This window comes from Rhinopithecus roxellana, chromosome 11 (genome assembly GCF_007565055.1).
Source record: "Rhinopithecus roxellana isolate Shanxi Qingling chromosome 11, ASM756505v1, whole genome shotgun sequence".
In the NCBI taxonomy this organism is placed as follows: domain Eukaryota; kingdom Metazoa; phylum Chordata; class Mammalia; order Primates; family Cercopithecidae; genus Rhinopithecus; species Rhinopithecus roxellana.
The window spans coordinates 87,975,527-87,997,519 of NC_044559.1; the positions used below are offsets into that span (position 1 = coordinate 87,975,527).

The 21,993-nt window shown below is 40.9% G+C and overlaps 1 protein-coding gene across 2 annotated transcripts in view; it reads right to left on the reverse strand.

Moving 5' to 3' along the window:
• Window positions 1–21,993, reverse strand: part of UPF2 (UPF2 regulator of nonsense mediated mRNA decay) — a 132,205-nt gene that overhangs the window by 45,112 nt on the left and 65,100 nt on the right. For both annotated transcript variants that reach the window (XM_010366573.2, XM_010366572.2), the window contains exons 9-12: window positions 20,429–20,537; window positions 10,174–10,287; window positions 7,880–7,996; window positions 2,771–2,956 (exon numbers count right to left, since the gene is read on the reverse strand). In XM_010366573.2, the coding sequence (XP_010364875.1) occupies window positions 2,771–2,956; window positions 7,880–7,996; window positions 10,174–10,287; window positions 20,429–20,537 (526 nt within the window). The remainder of the gene's footprint in view (window positions 1–2,770; window positions 2,957–7,879; window positions 7,997–10,173; window positions 10,288–20,428; window positions 20,538–21,993) is intronic.

Below are 21,993 nucleotides of genomic sequence, written 5' to 3' on the forward strand. Positions count from 1 at the left end.
TATTATCATCTTTCCCAAATCCTTCCACAGTGCCCTCAAATTTTCTAGAGTTTTCAGGTCTTCAATCTAGGTAACTGTACTAAGGTCATTAAAAGAAATATCCAATCAGGAGTTTGGAGTAAGTTTTTTTTTTCCCCCAAACACAGTCTCACTCTATTACCCAGGCTGGAGCACAGTAGCACAATCTTGGCTCACTGCAGCCTCTGCCTCCATGGCTCAAGCAATCCTCCCACCTCAGTCTCCCAAATAGATGGGACTAAAGGTGTGCAAGCCTGGCTAATTTTTGTATTTTTTGTAGAGGCAGAATCTCCCTATGTTGCCCAGGCTGGTTTCAAACCCCTGACCTCAAGTGATCCCTGTGCCTTGGCCTCCCAAAGTGATGAGATTACGGGCATGAGCCACTATGCCCAGCATAGAGTAGGTCTTTAAAAACAAAAACAGGCCAGGTACAGTGGCTCACACTTGTAATCCCAGCACTCTGGGAGGCCAAGGTGGGTGGATAATCTGAGGTTAGGAGTTCAAGACTAGCCTGACCAACATGGCAAAACCCTGTCTCTACTAAAAATACAAAAATCAGCCAAGCACGGTGGTGGGCAACTGTAATTTCAGCTACTAGGGAGGCTGAGGCAGGAGAATCACTTGAACCAGGGAAGCAAAGGTGGCCGTGAGCCGAGACCGCACCACTGCACTCCAGCCTGTGTGACAGAGCGAGACTCCATCTCAAACAAAAACAAAAACCCAAGGTTTAAGAAAAATAACATCATTTTTGGTGCATCATTTGACATAAATAATCTCTCTCTCTCTCTCTTTCTTTCTTTTTCTCTTGAGACAGAGTCTCGCTCTGTCACCCAGGCTGGAGTGCAGTGGCATGATCTCAGATCACTACAACCCTCCGCCTCCAGGGTTCAAGCAATTTTCTTTCTTTTTTTTTTTTTTTTTTTGAGGCGGAGTCTCGCTCTGTCGCCCGGTCTGGAGTGCAGTGGCCGGATCTCAGCTCACTGCAAGCTCCGCCTCCCGGGTTTACGCCATTCTCCTGCCTCAGCCTCCGGAGTAGCTGGGACTACAGGCGCCCGCCACCTCGCCCGGCTAGATTTTTGTATTTTTTTAGTAGAGACGGGGTTTCACCGTGTTAGCCAGGATGGTCTCGATCTCCTGACCTCGTGATCCGCCCGTCTCGGCCTCCCAAAGTGCTGGGATTACAGGCTTGAGCCACCGCGCCCGGCTCAAGCAATTTTCATGCCTCAGCCTCCCGAGTAGCTGGGATTACAGGCATGCGCCAACACACTCGGCTAATTTTTGTATTTCTGGTAGAAATGAGGGTTTCGCCATGTTGGCCAGGCTAGTCTCAAATTCCTGGCCTCAAGCGATCTGCCCACCTCGGCCTCCCAAAGTGTTGGCTCATAGGCATGAGCCACTATGCCAGTCAATAATCTCACTTAAAAAATAAAATCGTTAATTTCCAACAACTAAATAAACCCAAAGTCAACTGGCTAAAAGATCCCTTAAGGTGGAGGACACTATATCAAGACTGACACTGTATAACAACCTCAGTTTCCTCATGTGTAAACGGGGGATAACAAAAAAGTACTTACTTCCTAGTTTATGGTAAAGACTAGACAAGTTAAAAATATGTGAAGTACATCGGAAAGTGTCTGGCACATTATAAAAATGTTAGTGGCCAGATCCAGTGGCTCACACCTGTAATCCCAACACTTTGGGAGGCTGAGGCAGGAGAATTGCTTGAACCCAGGAGTTCGAGACCAGCCTGTGGAACATAGCAATACCCCATCTCTATTAAATTAAATTAAATTATTTTAAAAAGTTAGCAATTATTATTTCAAAGCCTCTACTATAACAAGATAATCAGCAGAGCTCTAACCATAATCAAAGTCTTTCCATTTTTCTCCTTATATAAAATGGATACTATTAGCCAATTGCAAAGTAATCCTTTCATCTCTACTCTCTATTATCATCCACAATTCATCTTTCAGACACTAAACATGACTGACATTTCCAATGAAGCTGGTATGAGAACTCACTTAGCCATGCTATACTTTTCAAACTTTTAGACAATTCCAAAACTATTTGAAACAACTACTGCCTCTGATTGAGGAAGCTGGTTTCAATTTTCAAACCTGTAACATAATTTCTTATCACCTTCCATCCTAAAAAGAAAAAAATTCTATGCTGTATTATATGTCAAGTTGTAGAGTTCACCAAGAAATGTTTTGCTCGACATATCTTACTGAAAAGCGAAGTTTCTAACATGGTAACTACAATTATTAACATAATAGGTCAGTGATTCTTTACCTTCACTGGAAATTAACCCCTGTTGAGAATCTAAAGAAAGCTACAGACTGTTTCCGGAAAAATACAAATAGCCACAGACATTCAAAATTATGAGATTTCAGAGGGATCATGGGCCTCTTATAAAGTCTACTAAAGGTTAGGATCCCATGTACTGATGCAAAATATTTAAGTACAAATTTATTATGGAATACCGAGAGAAAGTAATAGTTTCAAATAAATACATAAAATCAAAATTTCCTAGAGTTACTATTTCAATTAGAACAAACAGTTATCACAAAAGGAAAACAAAACCTATGTCTCAAATATCACGTATCATCATAAGAATACCTTCTTAGGATGACTTACACAGTTGATTATAAAGGAACTTGAGCTCCATCCCCAGTTCTCCTAGACTCTACATAAACTTAGCACTACTGCAAATCTCACGTTAACTATTACTGCATGATTTCATAAGATTTACCTTCTCGGTGGTAACTTTAGAGAGATCCTTGTACAAAAGTTTCCGGACATATTCCTGGAGAGGAGGACGTTTCTTTTTCACGGTTTTTTCAGCTGGAGGTGGGTTGCAGTAGTAATATGCATTCTCTACCATTGTGACATATCTCGCATCAAGATGCATTGCTTGCTTCTTTCTCATCATTTGCTCCTGAAATAAAAAGTCCAAATTAATCAAAACACTTTCCTTCTAAGATTCCTTTACTTCTAACTAAACTTCTCAGTGATTTACTATTTCAAAGTAATGGGTTACAAAGCCAAAGAAAGGGCCGGGCACTGTGGCTCATGCCTCTAATCCAGGCACTTTGGGAGACTGAGATGACAGGATCATTTGAACCCAGGAGTTCAAGACCAGCTTGGGCAACATGGTGAAACCCCATCTCTACAAAAGATACAAAAATTAGCCAGGTGTGGTGGCACACACCTGTAGTCCCAGCTACTTAGGAGGTGGAGGCTGCAGTAAGCCATGATTGGCACTGCACTCCAGACTGGGCAAGAGCAAGACCCTGTCTCTTTAAAAAAAAAAAAAAAAAAGAGCACAAGGAGGTGGGGGTGGTGAGACAAAAACAATCAATGGGCGTATCAAAGAGCATGTAAGCACACTAACTGTTATACTACTTATTTTTAGAACATACTAATCCATGGGCCGGGCGCGGTGGCTCAAGCCTGTAATCCCAGCACTTTGGGAGGCCAAAGTGGGCGGATCACGAGGTCAGGAGATAGAGACCATCCTAGATAACATGGTGAAACCCCGTCTCTATGAAAAATACAAAAAAAATCAGCCAGGCATGGTGGCGGACATCTGTAGTCCCAGCTACTCAGGAGGCTGAGGCAGGAGAATGGCGTGAACCCGGGAGGCAGAGCTTGCAGTGAGCCGAGATCGCGCCACTGCACTCCAGCCTGGGCGACAGAGCAAGACTCCCTCTTAAAAAAAAAAAGAACATACTAGTCCATGACTACTTAGCCTTAGTCATTCAATAAAATACTCAGAACTTTGCTACCAAGCTAACTTCTTTCATAACTTTGCCAAAAAACATGAACTTTAAGGAAAGTAAGGCTCAAATACACAAGTGAGTGACAATAAGGACTAAAAATATAAACAAAGGGCTGACTATAGCTGTTCCCAGTACAACTAAGAATTCATTCCCAAGGCTCCAATGTTGTATGAGATACCTGACATGTCTCTGCAAAAAACAAAAAGTCCCCAACATCTTATAATGTGTCTAGGGTTGCTCAGTATCAGCTCAGGAGAGGTAAGTAACTAACAAATACAGATCTAGTCACTCACCATCTACTTCATGGTTTCTCAGCCTCAGCACTACTGATATTTCGAATTGGATAATTTGTTGTGGGGGATTATTCTGTGCATTGTGGAATGTTTCACAGCCACTCTGGCCTCTACTCACTAGATGCCAGTTGAGAACCACTGACAAGCTGAAGATCTTTAAACAGCACTCCTAATTCTTAGAACAGCATCATACCAAAAAGCATTAAGATTACTGAATAATTAAGTCATTTTAAAAACATCTGCTGGGGGCAGTGGCTCAAGCCTATAATCCTAGCAACTTAGGAAGCTGAGGTGAGAGAGACTCTTGAGATCAGGAGTCTGAGACTAGCCTGGGCAACAAAGTGAGACCCCCCTTCTCTACATTAAACGAAACTAAACTAAACTAAAATCAAATCAAATAAATAGCTGGGCACAGTAGTAGGTACCTGTAGTCCCAGCTACTCGGGAAGCTGAAGCAGGAGGATCACATGAGCCCAGAAGTTCGAGGCTACAGTAAGCTATGATCATGTCACTGCACTCCAGCCTGGGTGATGGAGTGAGACCCCATCTCTAAAACAAAAAATAACAGAATAAAAGAAAAATAAAGTAAAAAATTACCCAGACATGGTGGTGTGCACTGGTCATCCCAGCTACTCAGGAAGCTGAGGTGAGAGGATTGTCTGAATCTAGGAGTTCAAGGCTGCAGTGAGCTATGATCATACCACTGCACTCCAGTCTGGAAGACAAGCTTAAGACCCTATCTCTTAAAAAAAAGAAAGAAAGAAAAGTAGCCAGGTGCAATGGCTCATGCCTGTAATCCCAACACTTTGGGAGGCCGAGACAAGAGGATCACTTGAGGCCAGGAGTTCGACAGCAGTCTCAGCAACATAGTGAGACCCTGTGTCTATAAAATAAAAAAATTAGCCAGGCATGGTGTTGTGCATCCATAGTCCCAGCTACTCGGGAGGCTGACGTGGAAGGATCACTTGAGCCCAGGAGTTGGAGGCTGCGGTGAGCTATAATCACACCACTGCACTCCAGCCTGGGCAACAGCAGGAGACCCTGTCTCAAAAACAAACAAACAAACAAAAATTACTTGGTACTTCATTAGTGTTATGCAATATGGCAGGCACGGGAAACTCATCAGTGAAGAGGACAGACATGATTCCTACTTTCAAGAAGCTTAATAGTCTGGTGTGAGAAGACAGAATAAAATCAACAAATAAATCAACTACTATTCTTTTCAATAATAATTGCAACAGTAGTATGAACAATAAGTACTGCGATCCGAAACAACAGAGAACCTACTTTAGTTCGGGGTGGGTTAGGGAAGGTTTTTCTGAGAAAGTGACATTTAAACTAGGATCTGAAGGATAACAAAAGCTGAAGAACCTCAGGAAGAGCAAGCATGCAGAGGCCCAAGGAGAAAGAAAGGCAGATGTGGCACAGAACAGAAGGCCAGCGTGTTCCCAGCAGGGAGCAGCGGAAGAGGGAAGAGGAGGGAGGGGACGCGTAATAGAGAGCACTGCATACGAAGATGACAAGGCTGGGTTTAAATGTGCAGAGGGAGATCACTGATGAGCTTCAAGCAGTGTTGTGGACTGGGGTGCTGGGTGGTGGTGGATTTCAAGTTCTGTGTGTATGTGAGCTCAAGGAGGGCAAGGGCTGTATCTTTTTCACTGTCACACATGTAGCACCTAAAACAGTGCCTGAGAGACATGCAATTCATATTTAACAATGCATGAATAAATGAATGAATTTTTAAAAACACATTCACTCTTTCCTATGGACTGCTTTTCTATCCGTGCAAAATCATCATATACTAGGAGAAAGTTCTGCTATTTGTAAGTTAAACTGTGGGTATACCAAGTTTCATAACTGTTTTTCTTGTCTCCTAGGATTTCTACAGTACACTGACTGTACCTAAGCCCCTATACTGACACATCTCTGTACTATAATTAGTGAATGCCTGTTAAATATTCAGTCTTTCAAACAGACAAGAAAACACTCCCATGTTAAATAGAGCTAGAGATTTAATGACCGCACCCTGTAAGTTCTTTGGACAAAATAGAATGCATCATTTAACTTATCACTTGTACACAGATAATCCAGCTTTTAATCTCAATTAGTCTCCACCTGTTATCTGGCCTGCTTTAGAACCTTTTCCCCCACACACGCACACTCACACATACCCCAAACTAATTTTAACATTAGCCAAGAATAATTTTGAAGGCAAATCAGTTAAAAGGTTATATGCCTTCTCAAATAAATGTGAATACATTTTAGATGATCCCATAAGCACTGATGTGCTTCAAACCAAACTCATCATCTGTTCCCTCCCCTTTACTCCCCCATGTCTGTGACTGGTGCCAACATCTGCTCAGATGCCCATGGCAAAATTTTAGTCTTATCTTAGTGTATTTTCTGCTTCCTCATCCCTTATATCTCACCACCAAGTCTCCTCAGTTCTATCTCCTAAAAATTTTCATATAGCAAGTCAGAATTCTCCAGTTTCTCCCCAACCATCCATACCCCAATTCATTTCTTCATTGTTGTCTCCCTAGGTTTTTAAAACAGCCTTTTAACTGTTCTCTCTATCCCTGGTCTCAGCAGTTATCGCCTCCATACTAATCTTTCTAAAAACATGAATCTGATCATATCCACCCTACCTGCTTAGTTAAAATCCTTCAACAGTTATTCACTGCCACCAGGAAAAAAACCTCAAGTTCCTTAGCATGGCACTGTGGGCTCCTTATAAGCTAGTGTGTGCCTACCCTCCCCTCCAGTCTTACCTGCAGCTATTTTATTCAACTGGTTTCTCTTCTCTGCTTTTAAGGCTCAGCTTAGGTCTCTAAAATTAAAATTGCTTGGCAGAAACTCTTCCAACTTTATATTCCAAGGGTCTAGCACAGAGTTCACACTCCATAAATACTATCAAGCCATTAGGGGAGATCTTTCCTACTCTCAGTCTAGTTTAAGTACCTCCTCCACGAGCCCACAATATCCTCTGCAGCCCCCCATTACAGTACCTACAACATTGTATTATAATTACGTAGTTAATAACTCTCACCCATTAGAGGTGAACCACTTTGAAGATGGTAATTATATTTCATTTCTTTTTATCATCCCCCCTATAGCTGTGTGGGTATTCATTCATTCATTCATTCATTCGAGACAGGGTCTCATTCTGTCACCCAGGCTGGAGTGCAGTGGCAAGATCACGGCTCCTGCAGCCTTGATCTCCCAAGTTCACCTCAGCCTCCTGAGTAGCTGGGACTACAGGAAGGCACCACAATGCCTGGCTAGTTTTAAAATGTGTCTGTAGACAGGAGGTCTCACTATGTTGCCCACCCCAGGCTGGTATTTTTTAAGTGCTGGGAATATAGGCATGAGCCATGGCGCCTGGCCTTAATTTTAAAATTTAAGCTTACATTTTATGTGCTTACATGACACATGAATAATGGTTTCAGATGCACCAAAACATTCATAACATAACAAAAACATTCATAAACACGGCTCTAAAAAACAGTATTGGGTGCCTGCTCATCTGCATCATTTGTTAAAAGTGTTACAGGTTGAACTTAATTATCCCCTTGCAATACTGTGAACTCACTGGTAACCAAGTGAGAAAAATGTCTACAGCTCTCCAGGGATGGCAACTCATATGTATGGGATGCTCCAGTTTAGATAGAAATGTTTGTATTCTTATGAAAGAATAAGATAACCAGCACTGGTCAATATTTTCAACCTCTGAAGCACAGGTAAATCAAGAACCTCTAGCTCTTTCCAGGATCCTCAAGCCCTTACCAAAAGTACACTGGTCCTCAGGTGAGATTCTGGAGATCTGAAAAGAAACCGTCCACATGTCTCCAGCAGGGTGCACGCCATTTCAATATGGTGATGAGAGAAGTCTGACAGAAGCATCTGCAACAGGAAGAATGATGAAAAGTACAAAGGCAACTCTTCAATCCTAGTAGAGGAAGAAATTATCATACATCTAATGTGTGGAAGAACTTGGAAAATGTAAAAAACAGAAGTGAGTCTACTCGGGTTCACTGCTGGGCATCTTTTGTGTTCTGCCATTAATTTGTATTGAAAAACTTCAATATATTTAATGTCTTTCACAGAAAGATATGTGGAAACGAATGTCAAAGCCCTTTCTATATTATTAGATGTTTTGTATTTAAACACATGCCACGTACACAGGAGACTTTTTCTCAATGCCTTTTGGTCTATATATTTATTTTCCAAAATTCTCACTACAAAAGTATTATTTGCTCATTATATGAATTACAGACACAACACATCACTACGACATTTTAGTATTTACCCTCCTAATTATTTATGCATATTTTCTAAACTAAAACAGACTGAGACATTTGAGAACTTGGTTTCTATTGTATCATTTAATCACTTGGTTTTTCTGGCTTATAAGGAGTATCTTTTTGTGCCCTTTTTTGTCCTTCTATGGCATGATTTGCAAAGAACATAGTACTACATAATATGAACTAGATTAAAACTTACTTGATTCTTATTCATCATCCAAATTGCCTCCCATTTCTTACTACAGGTTAAGTATCCCTTATCTGAAATGCCTGGGACCAGAAATGTTTCAGATTTCAAATTTTTTTCAGATTTTGGAATACAGTATTTGAAATTTGAAATGGGAGGCAATTTGCATGATGGATAAGAATCAAGTAAGTTTTAATCTAGTTCATATTATGATGCAACAGAAACCAATTTCTTGCCAATTTTTGCTTTACATATTTTGAAGCTATGTTATTGGCTGCATACTGATTCAGAAAGGTAATCTTTTCCTGTTAAAATAACCTCTTCATCATTACAAACCAGCCTTCTTTCTTTTTTTTTTTTTTTGAGATGGAGTTTCACTCTTGTTATCCAGGCTGGAGTGCAATAGTGTGATCTTGGCTCACCACAACCTCCGCCTCCTGGATTCAAGTGATTCTCCTGCCTCAGCCTCCTGAGTAGCTGGGATTACAGGTGCACGCCACCACGCCTGGCTAATTTTGTATTTTTGGTAGATACGGTGTTTCTCCATGTTGATCAGGCTGGTCTTGAACCCCTGACCTCAGGTGATCCACCCGCCTCAGACTCCCAAAGTGCTGGTATTAAAGGCGTGAGCTACGGCGCCTGGCCCTTTATTTCTAATAATATTTCATGCCTTTGTCAAAAGTGTTACAGGTTGAACTTAATAACCCCTTGTAATATTGTGAACTCACTGGTAGCCAAGTGAGAAAAAATTTCTACAGCTCTCCAGGGATGGCAACTCATAAGTATGGGATGTTCCAGTTTAGGTAGAAATGTTTGTATTCATATGACAGAGTAAGATAACTACCGCCAGTCAATATTTTGTTGTTGTTGTTGTTGTTGTTGTTGTTGAGACGGAGTCTCGCTCTGTCGCCCAGGCTGGAGTGCAGTGGCCAGATCTCAGCTCACTGCAAGCTCCGCCTCCCGGGTTTACGCCATTCTCCTGCCTCAGCCTCCCGAGTAGCTGGGACTACAGGCGCCCGCCACCTCGCCCGGCTAGTTTTTTTTTGTATTTTTAGTAGAGACGGGGTTTCACCGTGTTAGCCAGGATGGTCTCGATCTCCTGACCTCGTGATCCGCCCGTCTTGGCCTCCCAAAGTGCTGGGATTACAGGCTTGAGCCACCGTGCCCGGGCGCCAGTCAATATTTTTAACCTCTACAATAATACAGAGAAACCAGCTTTCATTTTATTAGTATTTGTATAGTACTATTTTCCCCATCTTTTTATTTAATTTTTCTCATCTTCATATTTAAGGGTAACGGTTGTAGATAGCTCCTAGTAGTTGTTTTAATCAAGTTTTATATTTTTAAGGCTTTTTACTTGATGTATTTCACCCTTTTCAGGTTTCACGTAATTACTGGTAGAACTGCCTAAGTATCTAAGATCTTAACTATTTGTTTTGTATTTTGCACACCTGTTTAATGTTACTTTTTCTTCCTTTCTTGGTCTTCTTTTGGATTAATCAAATATTAAATTATTTCACTGTATCTACCATTTATAACTAAAACTTTAAACTTTTCAATTAAAAGCAATCAACCAATTTAGCACTAACCTTTAAACAATGTAGTGTGTCATTTTTGGTGAACATCTTAAACTTAGTTAGTTCTCCAATAAAACGAACAGTTTTATTCTTTGTTTCAATATTGATCTGGTCCTTTTTTCGTACCTAAAAATTAAGAGAGAAAAGATAATGCATAATCAACATTTTGAATCTCTGTGATAAAAACTATTTTTAATGCATTCAAATTGACTCCAGATTTTTTGCTTTTTGTTTTTGAGACAGAGTTTCGCTCTTGTAGCCCAGGCTAGAGTGCAAAGGTGCAATCTTGGCTCACTACAACCTCTGCCTCCTGGGTTCAAGCGATTCTCCTGCTTCACCCTCCCGAGTAGCTGGGATTACAGGTGTCCACCACCACACCTGGCTAATTTTTTGTATTTTTGGTAGAGATGGGATTTCATCATGTTGGCCAGGCTGGTCCCAAATTCCTGACCTCGGGCGATCCACCCATCTCGGCCTCCCAAAGTGCTGAGATTACAGGCGTGAGCCACTGTGCCCAGCCCATTCCAGATATTTTTAATATGTATGGGTAAAATTTCTTGCTATAGGCCAGGTGCGGTGGCTCAGGCCTGTAATCCCAGCACTTTGGGAGGCTGAGGCGGGCGGATCACAAGGTCAGGAGTTTGAGACAGCCTGGCCAACGTGGTGGAACCCTGTCTCAACTAAAAATACAAAAATTAGCCAGGCGTGGTGGCAGGCGCCTGTAATTCCAGTTACTTGGGAGGTTGAGGCAGGAGAATTGTTTGAACCCTGGAGGTGGAAGTTGCAGTGAGTTGAGATCATGCCATTGCACTCCAGCCTGGGTGACAACAGCAAGACTCTATCTCAAAAAAAAAGAAACAAAAACAAAAAAAACTCTTGCTATATTTAAACTATTGTAAGTTAAAGAAAAAATTGCTCTGTATAACACCAGTCCCAGGATGTGCTCTGCAAAACAGTTCCACGGTCAAGTAATTTGGAGGAAGAAATGAATTTTACCAGGCCTGAAGAGTCTCTTAAATAAAGAAAACTTTAAGTCAATGTTTTTCAAATTTATTTGGCAACATGAACCTCCTTTTTGAAATGTTAACTGCTATTAGTAAACATCCCTTTAAATTAATACTATAAGGAACACACTTTAGGAAATGCTGCTTTAAAAATATGAATGTCAAGTGCTCACCTAAGCAAAACTGGTATTAAGGCTTGGCTAGTGTATTATAATTATAAACTGTGCTGCATTTTTACTATAAATACATTACAGCGAAAGAGCCAATATAATCACTGTTCTTTTTTATCACCAGTCATGGTTGTACATCAAAGGTTAAGTCCTTTGCAAATGTAAGTCTTCTAGTTAGGCACAAATTTCAAGAATTATCAGATGCAACAAAATCCTGCTGCTACAGTGCAATGCAAACAGACACATCAAGATAAATGTAATTGGATTTAACCTCAGAATTCCATTTTCATCGGAAAACCAAACCTACGGTCTAGAAAACTTTCATTTGAACACCAGTGACCATAATGTAGTGCCCTGAATTAGTTTAGCACTTTCTTTTCTTGTTCTCTGAGACAGCTTCACTCTGTCACCCAGGCTGGAGTGCAGTGGCACAATCTCGGCTCACTGCGACCTCTACCTCCCGGGTTAAAGAGATTTTTGTGCCTCAGCCTCCTGAGTGGCTGCGACTACAGGTGCGTGCCATCACGTCTGGCTACATTTTTGTATTTTTAGTTTAGAGATGGGGTTTCACCATGTTGCCCAGGCTGGTCTCAAACTCCTGGCCTCAAGCAATCCATCTGCCTCAGCGTCCCAAAATGCTGGGATTACAGATGTGAGCCACCACAATCGGCCTAGAACTTTTTTTTTCTTTTTTTGAGACAGAGTCTCGCACTATTGCTTAGGTTGAAGTGCAATGGCACGATCTCGGCTCACAGCAACCTCCACCTCTCGAGTTCAAGTGATTCTCCTACCTCAGCCTCCTGAGTACCTGGGATTACAGGCGCCTGCCACCACGCTCGGTTAATTTTTTGTAGTTTTAGTAGAGACAGGGTTTCACTATGGTGGTCAGGCTGGTCTTGAACTCTTGACCTCATGATCCGCCCGCCTCGGCCTCCCAAAGTGCCAGAACTTTTTTTTTTATGACATCATTTAAGCATACAAAATAGTTTTGCAATTAGAGACAAATATAAAATAGAACTAGAGTCTCATTTTTAATATTAAACAAAATGATACTGAATAAACCTGACTGCTTATTATTAGCCTTGTAATTTAGAAAGCACAGCCTTCATAAAGAAAGAACCTTTCACAAATAAATGTTTCATACACATGCACATAAAAAACTTCTCTTATTAATTTACCTTATTTTCTGAGCTTTGAGGATTGACTGAGTGTGGACTATGGACCAGTTTTGCTGGATTTCAATCCCAGCACTATTACTTACACTTACTGCCTGTTACTTAATCTGCGTCTCAATGTCCTTATCTGTAAATTGGACCTAATAGGGTTATGAGTCTTAAATAAGTTAACACTTGTAAAGCACATAAAACAGTGCTTTGGATCAGCAAGAGTTCAATAAATACTATCACTCATTTTATCCTTCCTTGTATATTTGTACCCCTAATACATGGGCACTAAATAAATGTTTGCTGACAAATAATGGAAAAGCTAAAGCTTAATATGCATTCTGCAGTGGCATGAGAGAGCAAAAGCTCTAGAGTTAGAATGTCTGTGCTCTTAAGATCACTTTATGGGATACATTATGTTAAGCAAGTCATATAAACTCCCCGAGCCTGTCTGCCCACTTGGTAAAGTAAGGATAATGATGATGATGGTAGTGACTACACTTCACTTGGTACTAAGCAATTAAGGTACAGGACAAAAGAAGATTATACAACTTTTAAAATGATGTTAGGCCGGGCGCTGTGGCTCACGCCTGTAATCCCAGCACTTTGGGAGGCCGAGGCGGGTGGATCACGAGGTCAGGAGATGGAGACCATCCTGGCTAACACGGTGAAACCCTGTCTTTACTAAAAATATTAAAAAATTAGACAGGTGTGGTGGTGGGTGCCTGTAGTCCCAGCTACTCAGGAGGCTGAGGCAGGAGAATGGTGTGAACCTGGGAGGTAGAGCTTGCAGTGAGCCGAGATTGCGCCACTGCACTCCAGCCTGGGAAACAGAGCGAGACGAGACTCCGTCTCAAATTAAATAAATAAATAAATAAATAAATAAAATAGTATTTTAATGACAAGGTAAAATGCTTCTGAGAAATAACAGAAAATACACATAAAATATAATTCATCCATGAGAAACTATAGAGAAAAAAAGGTAAAAATAAAAACTAAAAAACAAAAAACCACCAAAATGTTGCTGTTAAGTAATGAAACTGGTATTTTTCTTTCCTTTTTTTTAACTTTAAATGTTTTCTAAATTACACTGACATTGTGTCTTTGTTTGGGAAAACATGTAAGAAAGTATATCAAAAACTACGCACTAAAACGGGCCAGGCATGGCGGCTCACACCTGTGATCCCAGCACTTTGGGAGGCCGAGGCAGGTGGATCACTTGAGGTCAGGAGTTTGAGACCAGCTTGGCCAACATGGATGAAACCCCGTCTCTACTAAAAATACAAAAATTAGCAGGGCGTGGTGGCACGTGCCTATAATCCCAGCTACTCGGGAGGCTGAGGCACAAGAATCGCTTGAACCTGGGAGGGGGAGGTTGTGGCAAGATGAGATCATGCCAGTGCACTCCAGCCTGTGTGTCACAGTGAGACTCGATCTCAAAAAAAAAAAAGAAAGAAAAAAGAAAAAAAACCCCACTATATACTACAACTAAGTCTTTCGGGTCAGTAGGGTTGGGAAATACATATACGTATTTTTAAGTCTCCTTGGATGAGGCTGGATGCATATCCTCTTCATCAACTGCTACGGAATATCACACCATTTTAAGCATTACTAAGCATTCTAGTTTTCAAAACATGTTAACAGGCTGTATCATCCACATCATATATTTACATTAATTCTAATTATTCTGAAATATTATAAAGGTTACGGAGGTTAGATATAATAAAAATGACAAAATTATACAATATTTAAATGAAGTGTTATAAATCAATGATCTCACTCTCCCTCATTTTCAGATCAGAAAACTGAAGGCTTTTCAAAAGGTTGCAACTTATAAAAATGGCTAACATTCTCACTCCTCATTCAACATTTCAACATTTTTCACTGTCATTTCTTTGTTTTTTTTTTTTGAGACGTAGTTTTGCTCTTGTTGCCCAGGCTGGAGTGCAATGGTGTGATCTCGGCTCACCGCAACCTCTGCCTCCCAGGTTCAAGTGATTCTCCTGCCTCAGCCTCCCGAGTAGCTGGGATTAAAGGCATGTGCCACCACGCCTGGCTAATTTTGCATTTTTAGTAGAGATGAAGTTTCTCCATGTTGGTCAGGCTGACTGAACTCCTGACCTCAGGTGATCTGCCCGCCTCGGCCACCCAAAGTGCTGGGATTACAGGCGTGAGCCACTGCGTCCGGTCTTCACTCTCATTTCTTAAAACCTTATGATCAAAAATATGTCAAAACACTTCTGGATGAATTAACAATGTAACATTTTCTATATATTTGTAGTTCAATAATGCCTCTTGTAAGATTTTACTCATATAATCAATCATCCATAGCAAAAACGTGGCTTGCAACTCTGCTAAAGACAAATAAAATTTAGATTAATTGAACAACAAAGTTTGTATATACTAACTAAAACTCTTCAGGCCAGGCACAGTGGCTCATGCCTATAATCCCAGCACTTTGGGAGGCCAAGACAGGCAGATCACTTAAGGTCAGGAGTTTGAGATCAATCTGGCCAACATAGTAAAACCCCATCTCTGCTAAAAGTACAAAAATTGGCCGGGTATGGTGGCCTGTGCCTGTAGTCCCAGCTACTTGGGAGGCTGAGGCAGGAGAATCACTTGAATCTGGGAGGCTGAGGTTACACTGAGCCAAGATCCCGCCACTGCACTCCGGCCCGGGCAACAGAGCAAGACTCCGTCTCAAAAACAACAACAACAACAACAACAACAACAACAACAACAACATTTTCAGATGTATCAACACACACGAACTGTAAGGATTTCCTAAGGCCTATCATTTACCACTTTCCTAGAGAAAGAATCCTCTGTTCTAGTCAAGCTGGCCCCTCTAGAAGGCCCAAATAGATACTCACCCAAATAGATTTTCTGTCCTCCATAATTTGCTCACTTTGTTTTACATGAAGTTTATTCAATCATTCAGCAAACTTTTCTGAAAACCCACTGTAGGCTAAACATAAAATCAGTACTGAGTCTATAAAAAAGTAAATTTGCCTTGACATAAAATTCTTTAAAAACTTTTGTGAACAGCCGGGCGCGGTGGCTCAAGCCTGTAATCCCAGCACTTTGGGAGGCCGAGACGGGCGGATCACGAGGTCAGGAGATCGAGACCATCCTGGCTAACACGGTGAAACCCCATCTCTACTAAAAAAATACAAAAAAACTAGCTGGGCAAGGTGGCGGGCGCCTGTAGTCCCAGCTACTCGGGAGGCTGAGGCAGGAGAATGGCGTAAACCCGGGAGGCAGAGCTTGCAGTGAGCTGAGATCCAGCCACAGCACTCCAGCCTGGGCGACAGAGCGAGACTCCATCTCGAAAAAAAAAAAAAAAAAAAAAAAAATTTTTGTGAACCAGTATCTCCAAAGTAGAGTGCATAAGACTACCTACTTGGGAGTAGGGAGGGGAAACTGGAAATTCTATTTATATGTTTTATCTCACACATTTCCATTTGTTTTTGTATGGTTTACAATGCACAAAAGTATTTGGTACAATTGCCAAGGTATGTAATTTTGAAATAAATATAACTATAATGGGGATATGTAGTCAACTTATTTTAACAAAGAAACTTAATCAAAAAGTTGGGAGATGATTAATTTTTAAAATGTCAGTGACTTAATTTGCTTATGTTAAATAAAAGTTGTCTCTCCCCAGTCAGGTGTGTTGGCATGCGCCTGTAGTCCTAGTTACTTGGGAAGCTGAAACAGGAGGATTGCGTGAGTTCGTAAGTTTGAGGCTGCAGTGAGCTATGATCATGCCACTGCACTCCACCTTGGGTGACAGAGTAAGATACCATCTCTTAAAACAAAACAAAACAAAAAGTTGTCCCCTTCATCACTAAAGAAGTGGGCCGTACTGAAACTTTAGAGAGCACAGAAAACTAGAACGGAAAAGAATTCCTCATATTCCCACCATCCAAAGACTGCCACGTTAACATACTCACATGTAATTGTTTTTTCTTCTCTACTTTCTAAGCATTTTAAGTGTATGTTTATTATATGTGAGATTTCATATCTTGCTTTTGAAAAAAAGTACTTTCTGATATAAAAACTTGTTGTTGCTGTTGTTGTTTTTTGAGATGGAATTTCATTCTTGTTGCCCAGGCTAGAGTGCAGTGGTGCAATCTCAGCTCACAGTAACCTCTGCCTCCTGGGTTCAAGTGATTCTCCTGCCTCAGCCTCCTGAGTAGCTGGGATTACAGGCATGCGCCACCACGCCCGGCTAATTTTGTATTTTTTCTTTTTTTAGGGAGACGGAGTTTCTCCACGTTGGTCAGGCTGGTCTCGAACTCCCGACCTCAGGTGATCTGCCCGCCTCGGCCTCCCAAAATGCTGGGATTATAGGTGTGGACCACCGCACCTGGCCCTAAAAAGGTTTTTGTAAACATCAATTCTAATGGCTCTCCATCATTTCAGCATTGTGATTATATGGCCATTTTATTAATCCACTGTTGGGCTTTCAGATGATCAGTTTTCCCTATTAGAGTCATACTGTGAATCACCCTTTTTTGGTACATAGATTTGTTTACTTAGGACATGTCCTCGGAGTTGTCCAAAGTATGAATGCCTCTAGGGCTCTTGAAATCCAGTGCCAAACAGCTTCACCAGATTCCCACCTGAAGTACCTGAGAATGTTGGTTTCTCATGTCTATTACCTTTTCTAATTGTCAGTTAAATTAGCAAACCCATTGTTTGAACTAGAATTTCCTTAACTGCCAATGAAATCTCACACGGCTTTGTTAACCTGCTTTATTTCTCAGCTGAGGTTCTTAGGGGGGAAAACATATCAGATTGCAGAAACACACTGGATCTAGGTAGAAGACAGAGACAAGAAAAGCTGGTTAAAAATCTACTATCATAACTCCAGGTATAGAAAATGAAAGACAGTGGCAGGAGATACGAAGAGGCGATGCTAGATTTTAGTTGTTGTATAAGTCAGTATCAAATGAATTCAGTAAACAATGGCTCCTAAATGTCTAGATGCAAAAGTAGAGGTATTTATCTCAGTAATTGGATAAAATACATTATAAATTTACAGGGAAAATACAGAAGCAGATTCAAGGAAGTAAAAGACATTTTTAAGAAGAAAATAATGAATATGGTTTGGGGACCAATTTAGCTCAAAGTACATGAAAACTTTCTAAGTATCGTAAGAGAGGTTCTGGCAAGATATATATATTTGGGGTTGTTGAAAAATAGATATGAATTAAAGGCCAGCTAAATGCATCCCATTAAAAAGGAGGCTGAAGGAAGAAAGCTGAGCCAATCCCAACAAAGAAACTCAGCTAGGAAAAAAGGTGGAGGAGACTAAGAATAGTAACACAAGTAAGAACCAGGAGAGAATGGTGGTATAGAAGGTATAATTATTATTAAATGATATTTATGTACAGATGCTATGTGAGGAGCTATACATGCATTATTTCATTTAATCCTTAAGAACAATCTTATTTCTAAAAATGCAATTATTAACCCTACTTGGTAGACATGGAAACCAAGGTTTAGAACACTTGAGTCTAAGTTGGCCAAACTTACAATGCTAGCATGTGGTGGAGCCAGAGGCAGGCTTCCTAAAAAACAGGAGAGTCTGGCAGTTTCGAGTCTACAGAGACACCAACTAACAAGCAACCGGAAAAACAACTGGTGGTCTCTGCCAGGGTGCTGCTATGATGGTGAATCAAAAGGTAAATGTCAGGAGAAACAGAGACAAGTATACTGTAAAACATTTCAATAAGAAGGGAATGAAATAGTTGTGGCTGGGGGAGGGGATGGGGGATGCTGAGAAAAGGTGTTTGTTGCTGTCACTTTAAGGATGTGAGTGGTGAGCATGTTTCCGCCTAATAGAAAATCGCTGGCAAAGCCTATAGATTTGGGGTAGGAAGGCCAGATCCCGGAGGAAGTAGACGGTGATCAAGTATGTAGAGTGCTCTTTCTTCTCTTCTCCGAGAGCACTGGTTTCCAAAGTGTGCTCCTGGAGTTCTGATATTCTTCCCTTGTAATGAAGCATTGCAGCAGTACAATAAAAATGCCAATACCCCAACTCTCACCCCAATTTTCAAATGAGAGAGTACATATAGAATTTTATTAATTTTAAGTTTTTCACCAAAAGCACTAATTATGCTTGGTCCAGGAACTTGTGTTTTAACTTGGGGATTGGTTGAGGGGTATAGGCATATAACCAATATAATAACTCATACTGTCCACTAGTAAAACAGTTACTTCTTTGTACAATGGGATTAAACATATCAACAAGAATATCACGGCTTCTGATGTATCTGTCTCTGAACTAGCAGCATTTGTCAAAGTGTGTTCTTTGATGAGTTCCATATGCATGCCCTCCAGGAGATTCACAGAGCACATTACCATATTAATGTTTTGAGAATGCTTTTTTTTTTTTGAGACGGAGTCTCGCTCTGCCGCCCAGGCTGGAGTGCAGTGGCCGGATCTCAGCTCACTGCAAGCTCCGCCTCCCGGGTTCACGCCATTCTCCTGCCTCAGCCTCCCGAGCAGCTGAGACCACAGGCGCCCGCCATCTCGCCCGGCTAGTTTTTTGTGTTTTTTAGTAGAGACGGGGTTTCACCATGTTAGCCAGGATGGTCTCAATCTCCTGACCTCGTGATCCGCCCGTCTCGGCCTCCCAAAGTGCTGGGATTACAGGCTTGAGCCACCGCGCCCGGCCCAGAGAATTCTTAAAACAAAACAAAACAAAACCATTTAACTTGAGTTCAGTGTTTCCAACCTCTTTAAACATAGAAACCTTCCCTTACGTACTACTACGTATGAAAATCTGAAAACCTAGCAAAAGTTGGCCCAAAAAGATCTTAACTACAAATCTCATAACAACAAGAACTGCTTACAGACTATTCTCCTTTGCAAGAGACTCTTTCCTTCCTTTGCACTCAAAGCACCCACTCTCCAATAATTCACCTGGCAATTCAGCATGCAATTCCTTACAGCTATTACATTTAAGGATTAATTTTTATTTAAACCTTGTGTCCTCAACTACACTGTGAGTTCCTGACCTCAGGAATTTTGTCTGTTCTTCCGAGAGCTTGGCAATACTACTGACTGGTGCACAGTGAGTGAGAGATAGCACGTGCAGACATTTCCCGTTTTTATTTGCATTCTGACCAACTTATGATAAAGCAAAGTTTTGTAAACACCATTTTTCCATTGGCTAACAACAATTGAATTTCATGTTTTTTCACAGTCTAACAATGTCCACTTTCAGTCACCTCTGGCAGTATCATTTCCCCACTATCAAGCCTGTATTTGAAGTAGAAGTACCTCCATGAACTAACTGGGTAACATGGGTTGGGAGAACCACTAACACATAGTTTGTTCATACTTCTAGGGCTAGAGAGAAAGGGAAGCCATCTGGTAACAGGCCCCTGTTATTTCCCAGGGTGATCTTTAAAAAACTCACCATGATCCAAGGTAAAATTTCTTAAGGCAAGAATCAAAGAAACACGGGCTATGGCAGCACTCACTAGTATCACAGTATTGATGGAAACTTGTAGACGCCACACATTTGGACCCAAGCACCTAAAGAACCTTATCCTATGTGGCACCACACCCTGACTCATGGTGGCCAATTATGTTTCTTTTGGAAACACCAATGAAGGCTCTGGCTGTCTTGACCTTGGAGAAGCATTTCTACCTTAGAAAAGCAAAAAAGTGCCATTCCTGCAATGGGGGAACAAGGTAGCAGCAACAGCTCACCTCCCAACAGGAATATCACTGATCAATTTCAAGCTTGGTTAGGTAAATCACTTTTCAAAAATTTAGAATGCCATAAATTCTAAACTGTTATACCACTATCAAATTTCAAGAATATGCTTACCAACAATTACATTCTTAAAGAATCCTCACTCAATGTATAAGAATATATATATTACAAAATAAATGCTTAAATACATACATGAAATCTGAAATCCCCCCTCAGCATGGAACAAAGATCCTCTGCTACATCAGACATGCAGGGATGCAATGTAGCAACCAATCTTGCATAAAATGGTAGCAAATCCAACCTGCAAAAGTTATATGTGATATGTGTCAAAGGAAAGACATATCAAAAATAATTCATTTTAAAATTTAAACTTTTTCAGATGTATTCACACATTAAATGATTTTAAAACTCATAATCATACAGACATGCCTATTTATTGCCATCATAAAGAAGTGTTTGAAAATTCAATGAGACTTTTGAAATTTTATTAATATTCTGGCATTCCCCATTCCGTGAATTTACTGCATAGCTATAATTTTATTGAATATGTAATTTTGATAAAATATGAAACACCACGCACACACACAAAAAACAACAGTATGTTTTGACACGACTTAAATTTTTAATCACATAATTACTGAGTAACTGCATATTTACAAATCTCAAGGTAACTTCTTTAGTGTAAGACAATATCCTTTAAAGCCATTTCCTTCATCTCAGGGTAAGTTATTTGGAAACCCCAAGGTCTAAAGCAAAAAGGTAATCAATAGGCTGAGTGCGGTAGCTCACACCCGTAATGGGAGGCTGAGGCAGGCGGATCATGAGGTAAGGAGATCGAGACTATTCTGGCTAACACGGTGAAACCCTGTCTCTACTAAAAATAAAAAAATTAGCTGGGTATGGGGGCATGTGCCTGTAGTTACAGCTACTCGGGAGGCTGAGGCAGGAGAACTGCTTGAACTTGGGAGACAGACGTTGCAGTAAGCCCAGATCACGCCACTGCACTCCAGCCTGGGTGACAGAGCAAGACTCCATCACACGAATGAATGAATGAATGAATGCTACTCAGAAACTGAAAAAGCCTCGAGGACGGCAAACAATATTACAAAATCTATACACTAACTTACATATTTCACTCATTACAGAACCCACTCAGATCCTCATTCAGGATCTTAATTTGGACAGTAAATGGCAAATATGTGGCACTCACACTGCCACCCTCTTCCACTGTCAGAGCACTTTTTCCCATTACACAGGAATGATGCTCCAGAATCCTGCTTAGCACAGCACTCCAGGTGACCACTACTAGTTGGAATCAACACACAAGCTAAAATTTATTTTCCATTCCTGTCATAGATGTTATTACTCAATGATTCAACACTCAGCAGATCAGACTCTGAAGATGAGAAGTAGTGAGGAACTGATAAAAGCAGCTGTACTGACAGCAGCAAGTAATGGAGCCAACAGTGAGAGAGGAAGCTAAAAACTATAAAATTACAAGAGCTTAAAAATTATGACAGCTTAAAGCCAATTAGAACAGAAACAAATAATCATACAAGTCTTAATTATTGCTGAGTAGAGGCCGGGCACGGTGGCTCATGCCTGTAATCCCAGCACTTTGGGAGGCTGAGGCAGGCAGATCACCTGAGGTCAGGAGTTTGAGACCAGCCTGACCAATATGGTAAAACCCGATCTCTACTAAAAATACAAAAATTAGCCGGGCGTGGTGGGAGGTGCCTGTAATCCCAGTTTCTCGG